Source organism: Ostrinia nubilalis, chromosome 28, assembly GCF_963855985.1.
Source record: "Ostrinia nubilalis chromosome 28, ilOstNubi1.1, whole genome shotgun sequence".
Taxonomy (NCBI): Eukaryota; Metazoa; Arthropoda; class Insecta; order Lepidoptera; family Crambidae; genus Ostrinia; species Ostrinia nubilalis.
In genome coordinates, this window is record NC_087115.1 from 3,427,629 (window position 1) to 3,443,054 (window position 15,426).

The 15,426-nt window shown below is 37.8% G+C and overlaps 2 protein-coding genes across 2 annotated transcripts; both read right to left on the bottom strand.

Moving 5' to 3' along the window:
* Positions 1-581: 581 nt before the first annotated feature.
* LOC135085477 (protein MEMO1) lies at positions 582-13,100 on the bottom strand. Its single transcript, XM_063980268.1, has 9 exons — positions 12,933-13,100; positions 9,996-10,077; positions 9,628-9,696; positions 6,253-6,365; positions 5,912-6,023; positions 4,513-4,578; positions 3,530-3,683; positions 2,325-2,429; positions 582-832 (listed from the first exon to the last, which is right to left on the bottom strand). The coding sequence occupies exons 1-9, from the start codon at positions 12,979-12,981 to the stop codon at positions 695-697; spliced, it is 888 nt and encodes a 295-aa protein (XP_063836338.1). The 5' UTR covers positions 12,982-13,100; the 3' UTR covers positions 582-694.
* LOC135085548 (uncharacterized) lies at positions 11,079-12,406 on the bottom strand. The gene is made up of 2 exons (XM_063980327.1): positions 11,878-12,406; positions 11,079-11,566 (listed from the first exon to the last, which is right to left on the bottom strand). Exons 1-2 carry the CDS (start codon positions 12,306-12,308, stop codon positions 11,143-11,145), a joined length of 855 nt encoding a protein of 284 aa, XP_063836397.1. The 5' UTR covers positions 12,309-12,406; the 3' UTR covers positions 11,079-11,142.
* Positions 13,101-15,426: the final 2,326 nt, after the last annotated feature.

A 15,426-nucleotide genomic window follows, 5' to 3' on the forward strand; every position in this document is an offset into this window, starting at 1 on the left:
TCGATGGGTGCCTGGAATAAAGCCGCAATAGCCATAGCAGCAGTTTTCCGATTAAGTGATTTTAGTAAACTGCGGGTCCCTATACACCTTTTGATTTTTTTTCAGAATTTTATCTTTGAAACTGCCTGATTTACCAAAAGCACTATATTCCCATTCATCATTTAAAATTTGTTGACCGGAATAATCGTGCCATATACAATGTTAAAACTTTTATTTAAATCTTCTACAAGCAAACGGCTATTACTGTATCCTTCAGATCAGCGCCTGAGGCTGCAATACACTATTGCTGTTTGATTAATTGCACACTTTTTACCGGAATAAAACCACAATGGACTCTTACGGAACCGGCTTTCAATGTATGAAGCGGCAATATGTATTTCTACCTTTTTTAAAGTATATTCTAAGCACTATAACCTTAAGCACATTAAATGTTACTCCAGAAAAAATAACGCATCGTTTGATATACAAACCGTTTTGATACGCCTCGTAGTTTAGAATTATTCAAAATTGTCACTAAATCTCTTCTCCTGTAAAATTGTGTTTTGTCGATTGTGGCTTTATTCCCGGCACCCATCGAGGTATTTTTGTCACGTTTTGACAGCCCATAAATATCAATTGAACTCGTCAGCTAGTCGCTTTCGTCAGGGGTAGAACCAGTGCCTAACATAAATCGCTCTGCAGCCTCAAACTCGCCTTACTCGAAGACCAGGGATGCACTGGCATACGACACGGAGGAGTCTTGAAGATTCATACACTGGGATGACTGTGCGTACTTCAGGAACTTCATCGACATCCTAGGCGCGTTGGATTGAGACTGGAGGCGGGCTATGGCCTGGAAATGGAAATAAATAATATAAATAAATATAATATAAATATCCTTAGACATTTTTACACTGCGCTTCTAGTCCCAAACTAAGCAAAGCTTGTATTATGGGTACTAGACAACGGATATAAACATACTTAAATACTTTTTTTTTGTAAATACTTATTATACATAGAAAACACCCAGTCCAATACAAACAAATATGTTCATGCACACAAATGTTTGTACTGTGCGGGAATCGAACCCGCTACCTCCGGAATAGTAGACCGTTTCGAACCACTACACCAAACGGCCGACAAGTACATATAATTTTTTTTTTAAAATCTTCTCCCGTCACAATTGGGGGAAAATGATACGACAATATACATATGCAAGGTTTTTTATTTCTCACATATCAGTAGCCTTGGCATTATCAAATCAATTGGTGCTTTTCTTTAACAAAATTTTCAAAGATAGAGTCCCATACAAGTTACTATGGGCGGGTGACTTAGACGTCACAGAAAACAGTTGATTTCATACAGAGTTTAAGCACTTGTAACTTTTTTGTTTCCAGTCCGATTTCAATACTAGTTTTTCAGAAATTCTATGATTTAACTAAAGTGTTTATTTATACATAATTTATTAACTTTTCGTGCAATTCCCTATTCCAATTTTCCCTCTGTAGTACTTAAGGTAAGTGTCGTCATTTTGTATATGTTACGGTCAAAGTGATAAATGTGAAAATTATGAATAATCGCCGGTTATTATGAATAATTACCGCATGATTTGGTAAATGTGATTAATATGAGGTCATTTATGTGTGTATAAAACTAAATAGGCGGCTTAGGGGTGGCCCAAGGGCCACCCCCGCCGCACCTTAACCTATATTTCACTTTAGATCAAAACATTATGTTATAGGCATCATGGAAAAGTAATATTATGCAAGAAACATTCCTAACTCATTATGCCAAATTATATTAATATATGATATCAAAACGTTCAAAAGTTTAGCTGTACACGAGCACGTACACAAAATGTTGTTCTCTTTTATGAAATTTGTTAGTACTAAGGTTGAATTATGAAATAATCACTGTTAAATGTGATTAATTTATCACTTTTACCGCGACTGTCGGTAATTATTCATAATAACCGGTTATTATTAATAATTTTCAATTTATCACATTAACCGTAACATATACACAAATCACATAAACGCTACACTTTAAAACGATGAAAATCTTTAAAATTATTTTATAGCACATTTTTGATGATTTTCATGATTAGTGAACATTTGTATCTAATGAGGACTATCGTTTTTATACTTAACAGTTGGTACCCCTGGCGATTGACAGGACCTTACTCTACAGTGGCGCCATCTTAATGAGTGCAAATGCGATAGTCCTCCTACCACTTTAGCGCTCACAAGCTGGCGCCACTGTCTTCGCTACTAGCAAGTGACAGGACCTTACTCTACAGTGGCGCTAACTGGTGAGCGCTAAAACTATAGCCCTCATTGACTTACTTGCAGTAGTACCCCGATAGGGTGTCTCCCGCAGATGGTGTTTCCGTATTTGTTGAGGTATTCTGTGAACGCTCGCGGGTCCATTTTCTCGATTATGTCCATGCCCTGAAATGAAATTACATTGGTATTAGATGAAAGACATACAAGTCGCTGACATAGCCCGACGGATTAGCAAGCTGAAGTGGCAGTGGGCAGGGCACATAGTACGCAGAACTGACGGCCGATGGGGCAGAAAGGTTCTGGAATGGAGGCCGCTTACCGGAAAACGCAGCGTGGGACGTCCACCTACAAGGTGGACCGACGACATCGTAAAGGTAGCAGAGAAGCGCTGGACGCCGGCCGCTACCAATCGATCAACATGGAAAGCATTGGGGGAGGCCTATGTTCAGCAGTGAACGTCCTATGGCTGAAATGATGATGATGAAGGAATCTTTTTTTTATGCATAACAAGGCAGGTATTTGAGCACAATCGCAGCTGATGTTAAGTGAGATGCAGTCTAGGATGGTACATATCTGCCCTGTAAGTGCCTATTCACTCTCGCCTTGAAAAGGCCCGGATTATAGTGTTCAGGAAAGACAGCAGCAGGTAGCGAGTTCCAGTCCCTAGCTGTTCGCATTATAAAAGAGCTACCGCTTGAGTTTTGATGGGTTATGAAATTGATGGTAAGGTAAAAAGATTGAGAGACATGTAGAGGCTCCTTGAGAGCAAAATATTTGACGATTTGTAAGTACTAATTAAATAGTCTATACCAGTGTTTTTCAACCTTTTTCATGACGCGACCCCCCTAGCATGAAAAATTTTTTTGCGACCCCCCGACCGTTTGCTTTTTTTCATGCCTTTTACGAAGATGTTGTAGGGATCAAATTCTTCAATCTATTACAACATTTATGCATTTGCATAATTAGATTTCGGATAAATCTAGCTTTAAAACTTTACTGTTTTTTTTACTAAGGTAGTTTTTACGACCTCTCGCGACCCCCCTATAGAGACTTCCCACAGGTTGAAAAACACTGGTCTATACAAATAAAGAAATTTTGATTTTGACTTTCGAGATTTACTATATTAATGTCCGTTTTCACCATCAATTCCTAATTTTTAAGTGACCCCTATGACAACAAAATTCCTGTAATTTGTTACCATAGAGGTCACTTAAAAATTAGGGATTGATGGTCAAAACGGGCATTAGACACCCTGTATAGCTCACCTGTTTGTCAAGCCACTCGATGCTCTGGTAGATGGGTCCGCGGGCTTGGTCGCGCCAAGTATACCGAAACCGCGAGCCCCAGTGGCAGAAGTCGGACGAAACCACCACTAGGTTCTGAGGGTCCGCCAGGTAAGGCGCTAAGATTGCGCCGTATCTAGATATTAAATATTAATTTGAAGAAAAATGCTTTTAAAAATGCCAATAGGGATGTTTCCTGGGTAAAAAAGCAAGAGTTAGGCCCAGAATAGACGGTGAAACGCAACTGCAACTGCTAAAGCCTGGTCCGTGAGCACGTAGAATTTTGTCCACTGACCCCAAGCTACCCATCCTTATCGCTCGCGCGTAATTATATTGCTGTCGCGACTGTGCGACGGGCGCCCGCAGTGAGTGTGCGAGCGCGACAGCAATATAATTACGCGCGAGCAATAAGGATGAGTAGCTTGGGGCAATGACCCACAAAATTCTACGTGCTCACGGACCAGGCTTTAGTTACTTTTGAGTTGCATCTAAGTTTCTGCCATAGCGTCCGTTGAGACCACACATGACGCGACCAGTTTGAAACTTTCAGTTTCAGTTTCATTAATCAGAATGATCACAAAGTTGCAGTTTCGTTGCAGGTGCGTTTTACCGTCTGTTCTGGACCTTAGAGTAGAGAATAAGCCTGTCACTAAACTTATTGAAAGAGATAAAGCACGCCAAAGTTCAAAAGAAGAGGCCCGTGACGTCAAAGCGTGCTAAAAAGTTTAGCACTTGGAGTGCAAGTGTGGTCGTGTTCCCCAGTTGATGAAGCACATGATGTCGTGCCCTGCGTGCCCAAACAACTGTACGCAGAAAGATTCAATGAAGGCTACTGACAAGGCTACTCTAGAGTTTTGGGCTGACACTGTGCGTTTGTTATTGACACAAGAAGAATAATTAGACTGATGAAAATACACCCCATTTTTACCCGTATATAAAATGAATCTACGCTACAATATACTTACTTCGCTTCTTTCTCAGGCGTTAGTGACCCAACCAAAATTGGTATAATAGTGAAACCGGTTTTATATCTGAAAAAATAAAAAAATTTTGAGCATTAAATTCTTCAAATTCTTTATTATACAATAGGCTTCACGCTTAGCTAAGTCACTGCCTGAGGTATGGGGGCACGGGAGGGTGTTTTTGTGACGTCACACGTCAGCGAGACTTCAGATGTGCTTCAAATGGCAATGCCAGATTTTGTATGGAAAGTGGCGTCTTTTTTTTTTCGCGTGGCCATCGATCAAACTTTGTTTTTTGATTACAAAATAGTGTAATAAACCAAACTTACTATGGCATGTATACCTCTAAACTCAGTCTGAACTGAGTTACGAGCATTAGAAGTTTGAAGATTTTCATACTAGATTTGCTTTTTGTGCGCAAGTTTTGTAAGAAATTGCAACAAAATATTGCGCTATTTTTTATTGCGCTGATTCTGCTCCATACTGATGACTGGAGCCTTTAATGGATGGTATTGTTTGTTTACACATACAATTTCACTAATAGTTTGTTGCAATTTCTTACAAAACTTTGCGCGCAAAAAGCAAATCTAGTATGAAAATCATCAAACTTCTAATGCTCGTAACTCAGTTCAGATCAGTCTGAACATACATGTCATACATGTCATAGTAAGTTTGGTTTATTACCTACACTATTTTGTAATCAAAAAACAAAGTATGGTCGATGGCCGCGCGAAAAAAAATAGACGCCAATTTCCGGCATTGTCTTTTGTATGCTCCATAGAGATGTAGAGAGATGCCAACTAATGCGCTGAGTTCGAAACTCAGTGTCGCATTAGAAATTTACACACACAAAGTAACCAAAATATGTGCTCATTATCCACTGCGGTATCAGTACTCAACGTTCGAATAATCTTTACTACTACGCAAGCAATGTAAACTGTTCCCATTATGACGTCGCTGCTGTCATCATTGCTGTCGCGAGCAATGTGTTCTGTTTTTGGGCATATTGCTGCGACACCGGCCACGCCCCCTTGTCACATCGCCCTTTAGTATCTATGATCTATGGCAGTGGTTCTTACCCGTGGGCCCCGAAACACTGGTGGTCCCTGGAGGCATTCCAAGTGGTCCACGAAGACATCGTAACAAACAAGTGACGTGACGTGATGAGTCGAGTTAACACAACGCAAACGGCGCACAGTGGGCGAGAAATCGACCCCCCCTTTCATAGGATTTTGAAAAAAAAGTGGTCCCTGACAAGATAGAAATTTGGTAAAATGGTCCCTCGTGACTTAAAGGTTAAGAACCACTGATCTATGGTATGCTCTGTCACGTCATAATACGTCAATGTCACCCCTCCCGTGCTCAATTATGCTCTAGCCCTATAACTACATGTTTTACTTACTCCTCCATAACTTTAGCTATGTATGGCAGATGCATCTCTATGGAATGCTCATCTTCGTCCGTCTGTACGTCCATCCATTCGAACTGACGAGTCGCTTCCAACTCTGCGTATACTGGAATAAAGTTGAAATTGCAAGACATTGGTAAACCATAGACAAGGAGTCATAGAAAGGTTAAAACAACTGTGTAGCCAGAATCTACAGCTTGACCGCCAATAACCCAACCAGTGAAGGCCAAGTTTGCCCCGGGGGAAAGTACAGTCATTGGACTCGCAACGAAATTAAAAGAGCATAGGAGTTCGAAGTTAACGTTCGAAAAGTGAGGGTAGTGAAGTAGACTTACTTTGTTTGTCTATGGTGAGGTCATAGAGCGGCGTCTGGTATTTGTCCAGAGAGGAGAGAGCACAGCCTCCCAATCTGACGTGGTGGGACGGGCCTAGGATGAAGATCCGCTTGCTGGGAAACAGATAGATACCTAGATAGTTTATTTGCAAACAGTATGTTACTTAATGAGGACTATTGTTTTTATACTAAAGCCTGGTACTAGAGATGGGTAAGTGCTAATAATCCGATTAATAGCAATTGGCTAGTAACGGATTAAAAGCAGTTATTAGCCATTAATAGCCAATAATAGCCGATTTCAGATGGTAACCCTGCTATTAATGTTATACTAATGATTAAACATATCCCTTCATAGTTTACAAATTTAGCACTTGAAATTTGGAAGGGACGTAGTTTAGGTACCGTAGAGGTGCATTAAGAAAGGAATACCCGAAATTCCAACGGGCACGGGAATTAGCGGGAAAATCCTTTTGTATGAAAAATCTAAACCGCTTAATTTAGACGCTTGAAATTTGGCATGCAGGTACCTTAGTAAACTTAAAGCTTAGTTACAAGAGGATATTGCAAAATTCCCACGGAAACGGGAGTTAGCGGGAAAAAAACATTTGTATGAAAAAATCTAAACCACGTAAGATAGACGCTTGAAATTTGGCATGCAGGTACCTTAGTAAAGTCAAAGCTAAGTTACAAGAGGATATTGCAAAATTTCCATGGGAACGGGAGTTAGCGGGAAAAAACACTTGTATAAAAAAATCTAAACTACGTAAGATAGACGCTTGAAATTTGGCATGCAGGTACCTTAGTAAACTCAAAGCTTAGTTACAAGAGGATATTGCAAAATTCCCACGGGAACGGGAGTTAGCGGGAAAAAACATTTGTATGAAAAAATCTAAACCGCGTAAGATAGATGTAGGGGCTAAAACGGGATCCACGCGTACGAAATCGCGGGCGGCCGCTAGTCTAAATATATAAAAGGAGAAACTGACTGACTTAGTGACATATCAACGCACAGCCTAAACGGCTAAACATATGCACTTGAAATTTGGAAGGGACGTAGCTTAGGTACCGTAGAGGTGCACTAAGAAAGGAATTCCCGAAATTCCTACGGGAATGGGAATTAGCGGGAAAATCCTTTGGTATGAAAAATCTAAACCGCTTAAGTTAGACGCTTGAAATGTGGCATGCAGGTACCTTAGTAAACTTAAAGCTTAATTACAACAGAATATTGCAAAATTCCAACGGGAACGGGAATCAGCGGATAAAAAAAAATATATGAAAAAATCTAAACCGCGTAAGATAGACGCTTGAAATTTGGCATGTAGGTACCTTAGTAAACTGAAAGCTTAGTTTCAACAAGGAATTCCCAAAATTCCCACGGGAACGGGAATTATCGGGAAAATCTTTTTGTATGAAAAATCTAAACCGCCTAAGTTAGACGCTTGAAATTTGGCATGCAGGTACCTTAGTAAACTTAAAGCTTAGTTACAACAGGATATTGCAAAATTCCCACGGAACGGGAGTTAGCGGGAAAAAACATTTGTATGAAAAAATCTAAACCGCGTAAGATAGATGAAGGGGGTAAAACGGGATCCACGCGTACGAAGTCGCGGGCGGCCGCTAGTACAGTATGAGTCTTGAGAAAGTGCATATATGAAAATAGGCGGAACTACTAAACCTATTTTTATCGATAAAAAAAGTCAAAAAATATCTGAGTTTTTATTATTTATTGACATTTTCTGGGTATTTTACGTATTTTTTTAGTATCGCCTGTTATTAAGTACTAGCGGCCGCCCGCGACTTCGTACGCGTGGATCCCGTTTTACCCCCTTCATCTATCTTACGCGGTTTAGATTTATTCATACAAATGTTTTTTCCCGCTAACTCCCGTTCCCGTGGGAATTTTGCAATATCCTGTTGTAACTAAGCTTTAAATTTACTAAGATACCTGCATGCCAAATTTCAAGCGTCTAACTTAAGCGGTTTAGATTTTTCATACAAAAGGATTTTCCCGCTAATTCCCGTTCCCTTGGGAATTTTGGTAATTCCTTTCTTAGTGCACCTCTACGGTATTTAAGCTACGTCCCTTCCAAATTTCAAGTGCCTACGTTTAGCCGTTTAGGCTGTGCGTTGATCTGTCACTAAGTCAGTCAGTTTCTCCTTTTATTGTATAATATTTAGATTCTTTTTTAACTACAATGTCGTTTATATAAATTACATTGATGTTTTTTAGTTCTTTTTTGTTTCTTTGAGTAATATTTGATTTTAATATTGATTTGATTTTAAAGGTGGAAGAAAAAACGTAAGAAACTATTAATAGCAGGGTTACTAGCCAATGGATGGCTAATAATGGCTATTAATAGATAATAATCAGTTATTATCCAAACTAGCTGGCTACAAACCCATCTCTACCTGGTACGTAGAATTTTGTCCAATGACCCGAAGCTACCCATCCTTATCGCTCGCGCGTAATTATATTGCTATCGCGACTGTGCGACGGGCGCCCGCAGTGAGTGTGCGAGCGCGACAGCAACATAATTACGCGCGAGCGATAAGGATGGGTAGCTTGGGGTCATTGGACAAAATTCTACGTGCTCGCAGACCAGACTATAGTTTATTTGCAAACAGTATGTTACTTAATGAGGACTAATATATTGTTTTTATACTAAACAATTAAAACCAATGGCGATTGACATGACCCTACTCTACAGTGGCGCCAACTGGTGAGGGCTATAAACCTTAACCACAGAGCAAATAATAAGTATAGGTACAGTGGGCCACAGTTCCAGCTACCCATATCCGTTTTTTCTCTCGCTCTCATCAAATGGCGATTCTTTGCGATAGAATGAGACGACATGACTGGAAATGGGTAGCTGGAAGTGTCCCTTGTTTATCTATACTTATAATAAATCTGTAGAAAGGCCAATTCTGTACATGAAATATATTTTCAAAATAACTATCAGGGGGTGATTAGTGATCGATACTGATGCCAAAAATGCAGTCAGTAAAATTTTTGTCTGTCTGTCTGTATGTTCCTTATAGAAACAAAAACTACTTGACGGATTTTAACGAAACTTGGTACAATTATTCTTCATACTCCTGGGCAGGTTATAGTATACTTAGGAATTCCCACGGGAACGGGAATTAGCGGGAAAATCCTTTTGTATGAAAAATCTAAACCGCTTAAGTTATACGCTTGAAATTTGGCATGCAGGTACCTTAGTAAACTTAAAGCTTAGTTAGTTACAACAGGATATTGCAAAATTCCCACGGGAACGGGAGTTAGAGGGAAAAAACATTTGTATGAAAAAATCTAAACCGCGTAAGATAAATGAAGGGGGTAAAACGGGATCGGTATAGTATAAGTAAGTATACTCACACAACCACGGGACTGACTTGCCGGTACGCGAAAGCCGCGCACGCGCCGCAATACGAATAACCCGCATGCCTGGAAGGTAAAAATATTAAGTACAGGCATAAGGCATAATATCCCCCTGGGGTTTTGTGTTTCAAACGTATAATTAAAATGAAAATGTTGAACAAATGAAATGAATTTGTTGCTTTTTAACACGTCATAGCGTCTCCGCTTAGGAAAAGGTGTCACTTACTTACTGGACTAGATAGATTAAGAAACGAAGAACTGAATGAGTTAATAATATCTTTCTGTGGGTCTAAAATGGCGACATTGTGTCTTTCATATCTGCTTCACAACTCTGAAGAATATAACAATAATATTTAAGGACTTACGGTGCTATAATGGCCCGCGCGGGGCCGTGAGTCAGGTCTGCCTTGGACAGCCATAGGTCCAGCTGCCGCGATAGCTCGCTGCCTGTAAGAGATTACCATCATTTTACCCTTATGTCATCTATCATCTACTTTGCACTCAATCAAGTCAGTTTTTAGTTTCGAACGCCTACCTGCTGCGTGCTCCCCTCTAAAAACTTGGATAAAATTATCTCTAGGTCCCTAAAAACTAATCCCTTTTCTCTTTCATGGGTCTTAAATTATCTCCATATCTTTCATCTAAATAGCTTCAGTATTTTTTGTGATATTTATAATTTTAAAATTGCTTGTTTAGCAATGTGGTTTTCGGAAAAATAAGACCTATACTCCACTTTACCCGTGGGTAAACAGAGACTAAGGTGGACCTCCGCTAAAACCCGCGCGGGTGCCCATACAATTTTTTTTCGATACAGAACCGCGCGAGTTTTTAGTAGAGGCGCTTAGGGACAAATGTGCGAACATTAGACCTTCCCAAACTGTATGGAGTGTAAACCAAATCCTCTAATAAAGAGAGGCAAATGACTTGGCAATTTTGAAGCAGTAAGTTTTGGCCAGTGGCCAAAAAACTGGAATGACTCAGAACAATCTTGTTCCTTTGTTGAAAGCCTTTTGTGAGGTGTTTATTTCAGAAATAATTGTTGAATTGAATCACCCTTTTTGTACAGTCGTCAAATAGTTCGTGACACACACAGTGGCCAAAAAGTACACAATCTTATTCCAATGAGGCCGGTTTTCGCGTATGAAAAATCCGCCAGATGGCAATACGTAGACGCGAGGTCCAAATGCTGCATTATTGGTTATTTTTGACATGACATTGACAGATATGTCAAAATCCACCAATCACGCAAAAGTCAGACCCCACGTCCACGTCCCGCCATCTAGCGGATCTTTCATTTGCGAAAACTCTCATTGTAACAAAGACGTGTTGCGAACTTATTGGCTACTTTGGGTGTCGCGAACTATTTGATGCTGACTGTACCTGTATTTTTCAAGGTCTAGTATATTCCCTATCTGAGAAAAATTGGTAGGTAAACAAAAACAATCAAATTGATATTATAAATAACTTTAATGGTAACAAATAAAGAATACATGGAATAAATAACAAAAATAACTATTCATCGTCAAAGTCTTCGCTCTCAATCATTTTGGCGATTTTCTCCGATGCCTCCTTCAGTAGCTTCTCACTAAACTTCGGGAACTTAGTTTCAAAGTCCGTCTTTAACGTTTCCAAATCGAGTCTATCTTTATCTATCTCGGAGAGATTCTTTTGAGACTTTTCGTACTCTTTAAACTTATCAACGTCCAAATTGGAATGCTTTTTGATCTGATCCAGGCCCTCGATCGCATCGTTAACCGCGTCTAGCAACTGTTTGTGACCGCTCTCCTTGTTGAAGCCAAAATCAACGTTCTTCGTTTCAAGTTTATCGAGACACGCTTGCTCTGCTGCTTTAAGATTGAGTAACAAATCTTGGGCGTTTGAATCGTCCGTCATTTGGAAGAACTGCGATGAATCTGTGTTTTTGAGGTCTAGCAACCTGTAATTAAAGAAAATGATATTTTTACTTTGATCTTTACAAATTATTAGGTAGAACTGTGATAAAGCATAGAAAAGAATTGGTTAGTACGTAACAACTGTTGTGATAGAAAACTAATTTTATTTAATTATTTATTACCAAAGTACAATAATTTTATAAACAACTAGCTATACCCGAAACTACATACGCGTGAGAGAAAAACCCTTATCACTTTGGAGTGTGAAAAATAGTACAAACACTGTGACCCAAGAGTGTTATACTATAGTCGAAGAAAGATATGCCTGAACTACAATGAGTGTACAAATACATACCTTTTCTGTTCCACAACAAAAGAGATGTCCTTCAGCCGCCGATTGGTCTTATCGAGCTGGTCCATAGTCTTTTGGAACCTATCAGCTAGCTGAGCCATCTGTATATCCATTTGCGTCTCCTCTCTCTGTATTTTGTCGTCCACCAGACATTCTTCTAACATCGCACGTAAAAACTTCCCATAGGCTATTTGGCGGTACTCTGCATCGAAGTCCGGCATCGCACCATCTTGTTTACAGATTGTCATGTCTCCATCTCCAAGCAAAGTCGCATTTTTGTTCACTTTTGTTGGTGCTGGTCGCTGCGCAATTTTTTCTTTTGTCGCAGTAAGTTTACCGCGAGAAGTAGTAGCCGTAACACTAACGGTCGAAGGCCGCTTAGTTTTCAACGTTTTAGCGGCCGGAGCAGCGAAGTTTTTAGTTTTTTCTGACATTTGTAATGTAAATATTTTCTTGGAGAAAAATCGACCGTTTTGTTTATTTCGTCAATTTGACATTTCAAATTAGTGTCATGGCAACCGTGACTTCCGTTTGATTCGTTCGGAAATACTTGTTATGGTAGTTTTTTTAAATCTTCAAATTGAAATGGTAGTTTTATAAAATTTTTTGGAGAATCCATTTCAAAATAAAAAAATCTATATAAAAAAAACTTCGTCTAAACCATAACAAAAAGTAAAAGAGAATAGTACAAAATTCCAATATTTTTGAAAGAAAGGAATTATTTTTTAATGTTAATTATAAAGGTTGGTATAAAACGTTTAAATGAACTAACTGACCGAGTGTGCAGTGCAGGCAGACAATAGATTTTAGGCGATTCCTTTAGCTGCACAAGCACACAACAAAGAACTTTTACTTCTGGGTTTCTACGAAAAAGAGAGGTCAATAACCTTTTGACTTCTAAATGATACGACTGTAATAAATTGAATTTAAACAAAATGTATTAGGCAAACTGAAATTCTAATAACAATAAACACGCACAAAATATTTATTACTGATTATTTATAAACTTTGTGACACAAAAAGAAAGTATTTACAAAGAGTTTTCTTCGTCTACGTACCATTTTCAGTGTACCAACTTCCAGCGTGAGAAGCATTGCGGCAAGACATTTTAGAAATTATTAGAACAAAAGCAAGAAAATAAAATTATGATTTAGAATAAATTAATTTCACAATCACAAAAATAATACTTTTGTTTGACGTTGATGACTTTGTATTTTTTTTGTAAATAGTTGTTGACCATAGACTACAAATGTCTGTCACAAAGCTGCCTATTCACGGACCTTCTACTTTTATGATGATTGCCAAGTGCCAAGCCCACAGATATGGATAGATGCAGCATGTGTCAAAAATTGTATGAAGCCGAGCGTGCCACTTTTTAAACGTCATTAGTGTCATTTTAGCGAATTTTAGTGATTGCCGCAACGTAAAAGTAATCGTATCATCGTACTGCATTCGCAAAGTCATCGAATGATATCGTGTGACTCGATTCGAAAATTAATTAATTCCGATAAAACTGATATTTTGTTAAATTTATAGCTAGTCTGTTGGGTTGATTAAAATACTTTTGTAGCGGTAAACGTCATTCTATATTATTAATTTTCAAATATGTAATATTTTTATTGTGCTTAATGTATATCAAAGTAATGATCGTTATTCCATTGTGTTAAATAGTACTACTAGTAATTCATACCTACCTAATTTCATACTTTTAAATATCCTAGTACCTGACCTAGTTTTATAAAATAAAGACTAATCAAGCTTTTTATTTTTAATAAATGTAAAAATGCGTAGTTTTGCCAATACGTTTTCTTTCATAAAGCTAAGTCAGTTATCTAGTTTTGAAGATATTTCTAAACGACAAAATCCAGTGCTGTCGTATACATAGACGTATACCTACTGCGATCACTGACCTAACTTCTTGATTTATTTGTTACTAGCTGTCCCCGCGAACTCTGTTCCGCCTTAAAGGCAATAAATAAGCCATCGCAATTTTTCCTTATTTGCTCACCGTTTAGACCTACCCTGAGCCCCGATTACGGTAACTTTTAACGTCTACAATCCAGACACGCTTCTCGATTCTGCGATACGATTGGTCGTTCAACAGCGTACGTCAGCTGTTTTGACCAATCGTATCGCAGAATCGAGAAGCGTGTCTGGATTGTAGACGTTAAAAGTTACCGTAATCGGGGCTCTGGACTACGACAAACATTTTAAAACCAAAATCAACTCAATCGGCCCAGCCCACAGTGTGTTATGGGACTGTAAAAACGGACATTCTCATTGATTTGATGAAACGTATAGAGCTCAGTTATACAAACATGATAGAAAAACTCCCGTTTGAAAATTCCAAGTAGTTTTCGCGGTATAAAAATTCAAAGTTACCTATTTTTTTACTTCAAAATTATGCAAAAATATTCTCACTCGTTAACTAATAACATTTAATTCAGAATTGTTATAATACTTCATAGAGCTCTTAAAACTACACGTAATAAGCGTATTAAGTGCTTCGCAAACGCATTCAGTTAATTAGGAAAAATGATTTTAGTGATTTTTGTTTTTATTTTTTTTCTCAATTACACCTTAATATATGCAAACATTTTTAATTGCAAGATATAGTCTGATATTTAATCTAATTGTATAATTAAAATCAGCTTTAACCTCCGTGACATATTTGAGAAAAAACATAAAACGTCTTAATAAAATTTTTAAACGTCTAGGGTCGACAATTTTGGAAGGAATAATTCATTTCTAAAAAGTTTCAAATCCCGCCTGTTATGTGCATAGTGTTGAAGGTTCTAAAAAGTCACATTCACATTGTTTTTAACCGACTTAAAAAAAAGGAGGAGGTTCTCAAGTCGAGTTTTTTTTCTTTTTTAACACTCTTATATTAACTTAAGTTGTATGTAAGTAACTAACTAAAAAAGTATGTAAACAAATCTAGGAAGTCGAATTTATCCTACCTTTAATAATTTTCTCATCGATTTGAAACCTATGTAAATCGAATGTCAATACAATAATTTGGTACAATCGAGCTGATGATATTTAAACATCCAAAAGAAATATTGCTATTTAAAGTGATGGGAAATTTACAATTCTATATGGCGCATATTTTCAATTTGATTTTCCTCAAATATGTCACTGAATTTAAAGCTGATTTTTTTTATACAATTAGATTAAATATCAGACTATATCTTGCAATTAAAAATGTTTGCATATATTAAGGTATAATTGAGAAAAAAAATAAAAACAAAAATCACTAAAATCATTTTTCCTAATTAACTGAATGCGTTTACGAAGCACTTAATACGCTTATTACGTGTAGTTTTAAGAGCTCTATGAAGTATTATAACAATTCTGAATTAAATGTTATTAGTTAACGAGTGAGAATATTTATGCATAATTTAAAAGTAATCGTATCATCGTACTGCATTCGCAAAGTCATCGAAAGATATCGTGTGACTCGATTCGAAAATTAATTAATTCCGATAAAACTGATAATTTGTGAAATACAAAACCAAAAACATCTTTATTTACCTTTTTAAAATAAAGTAA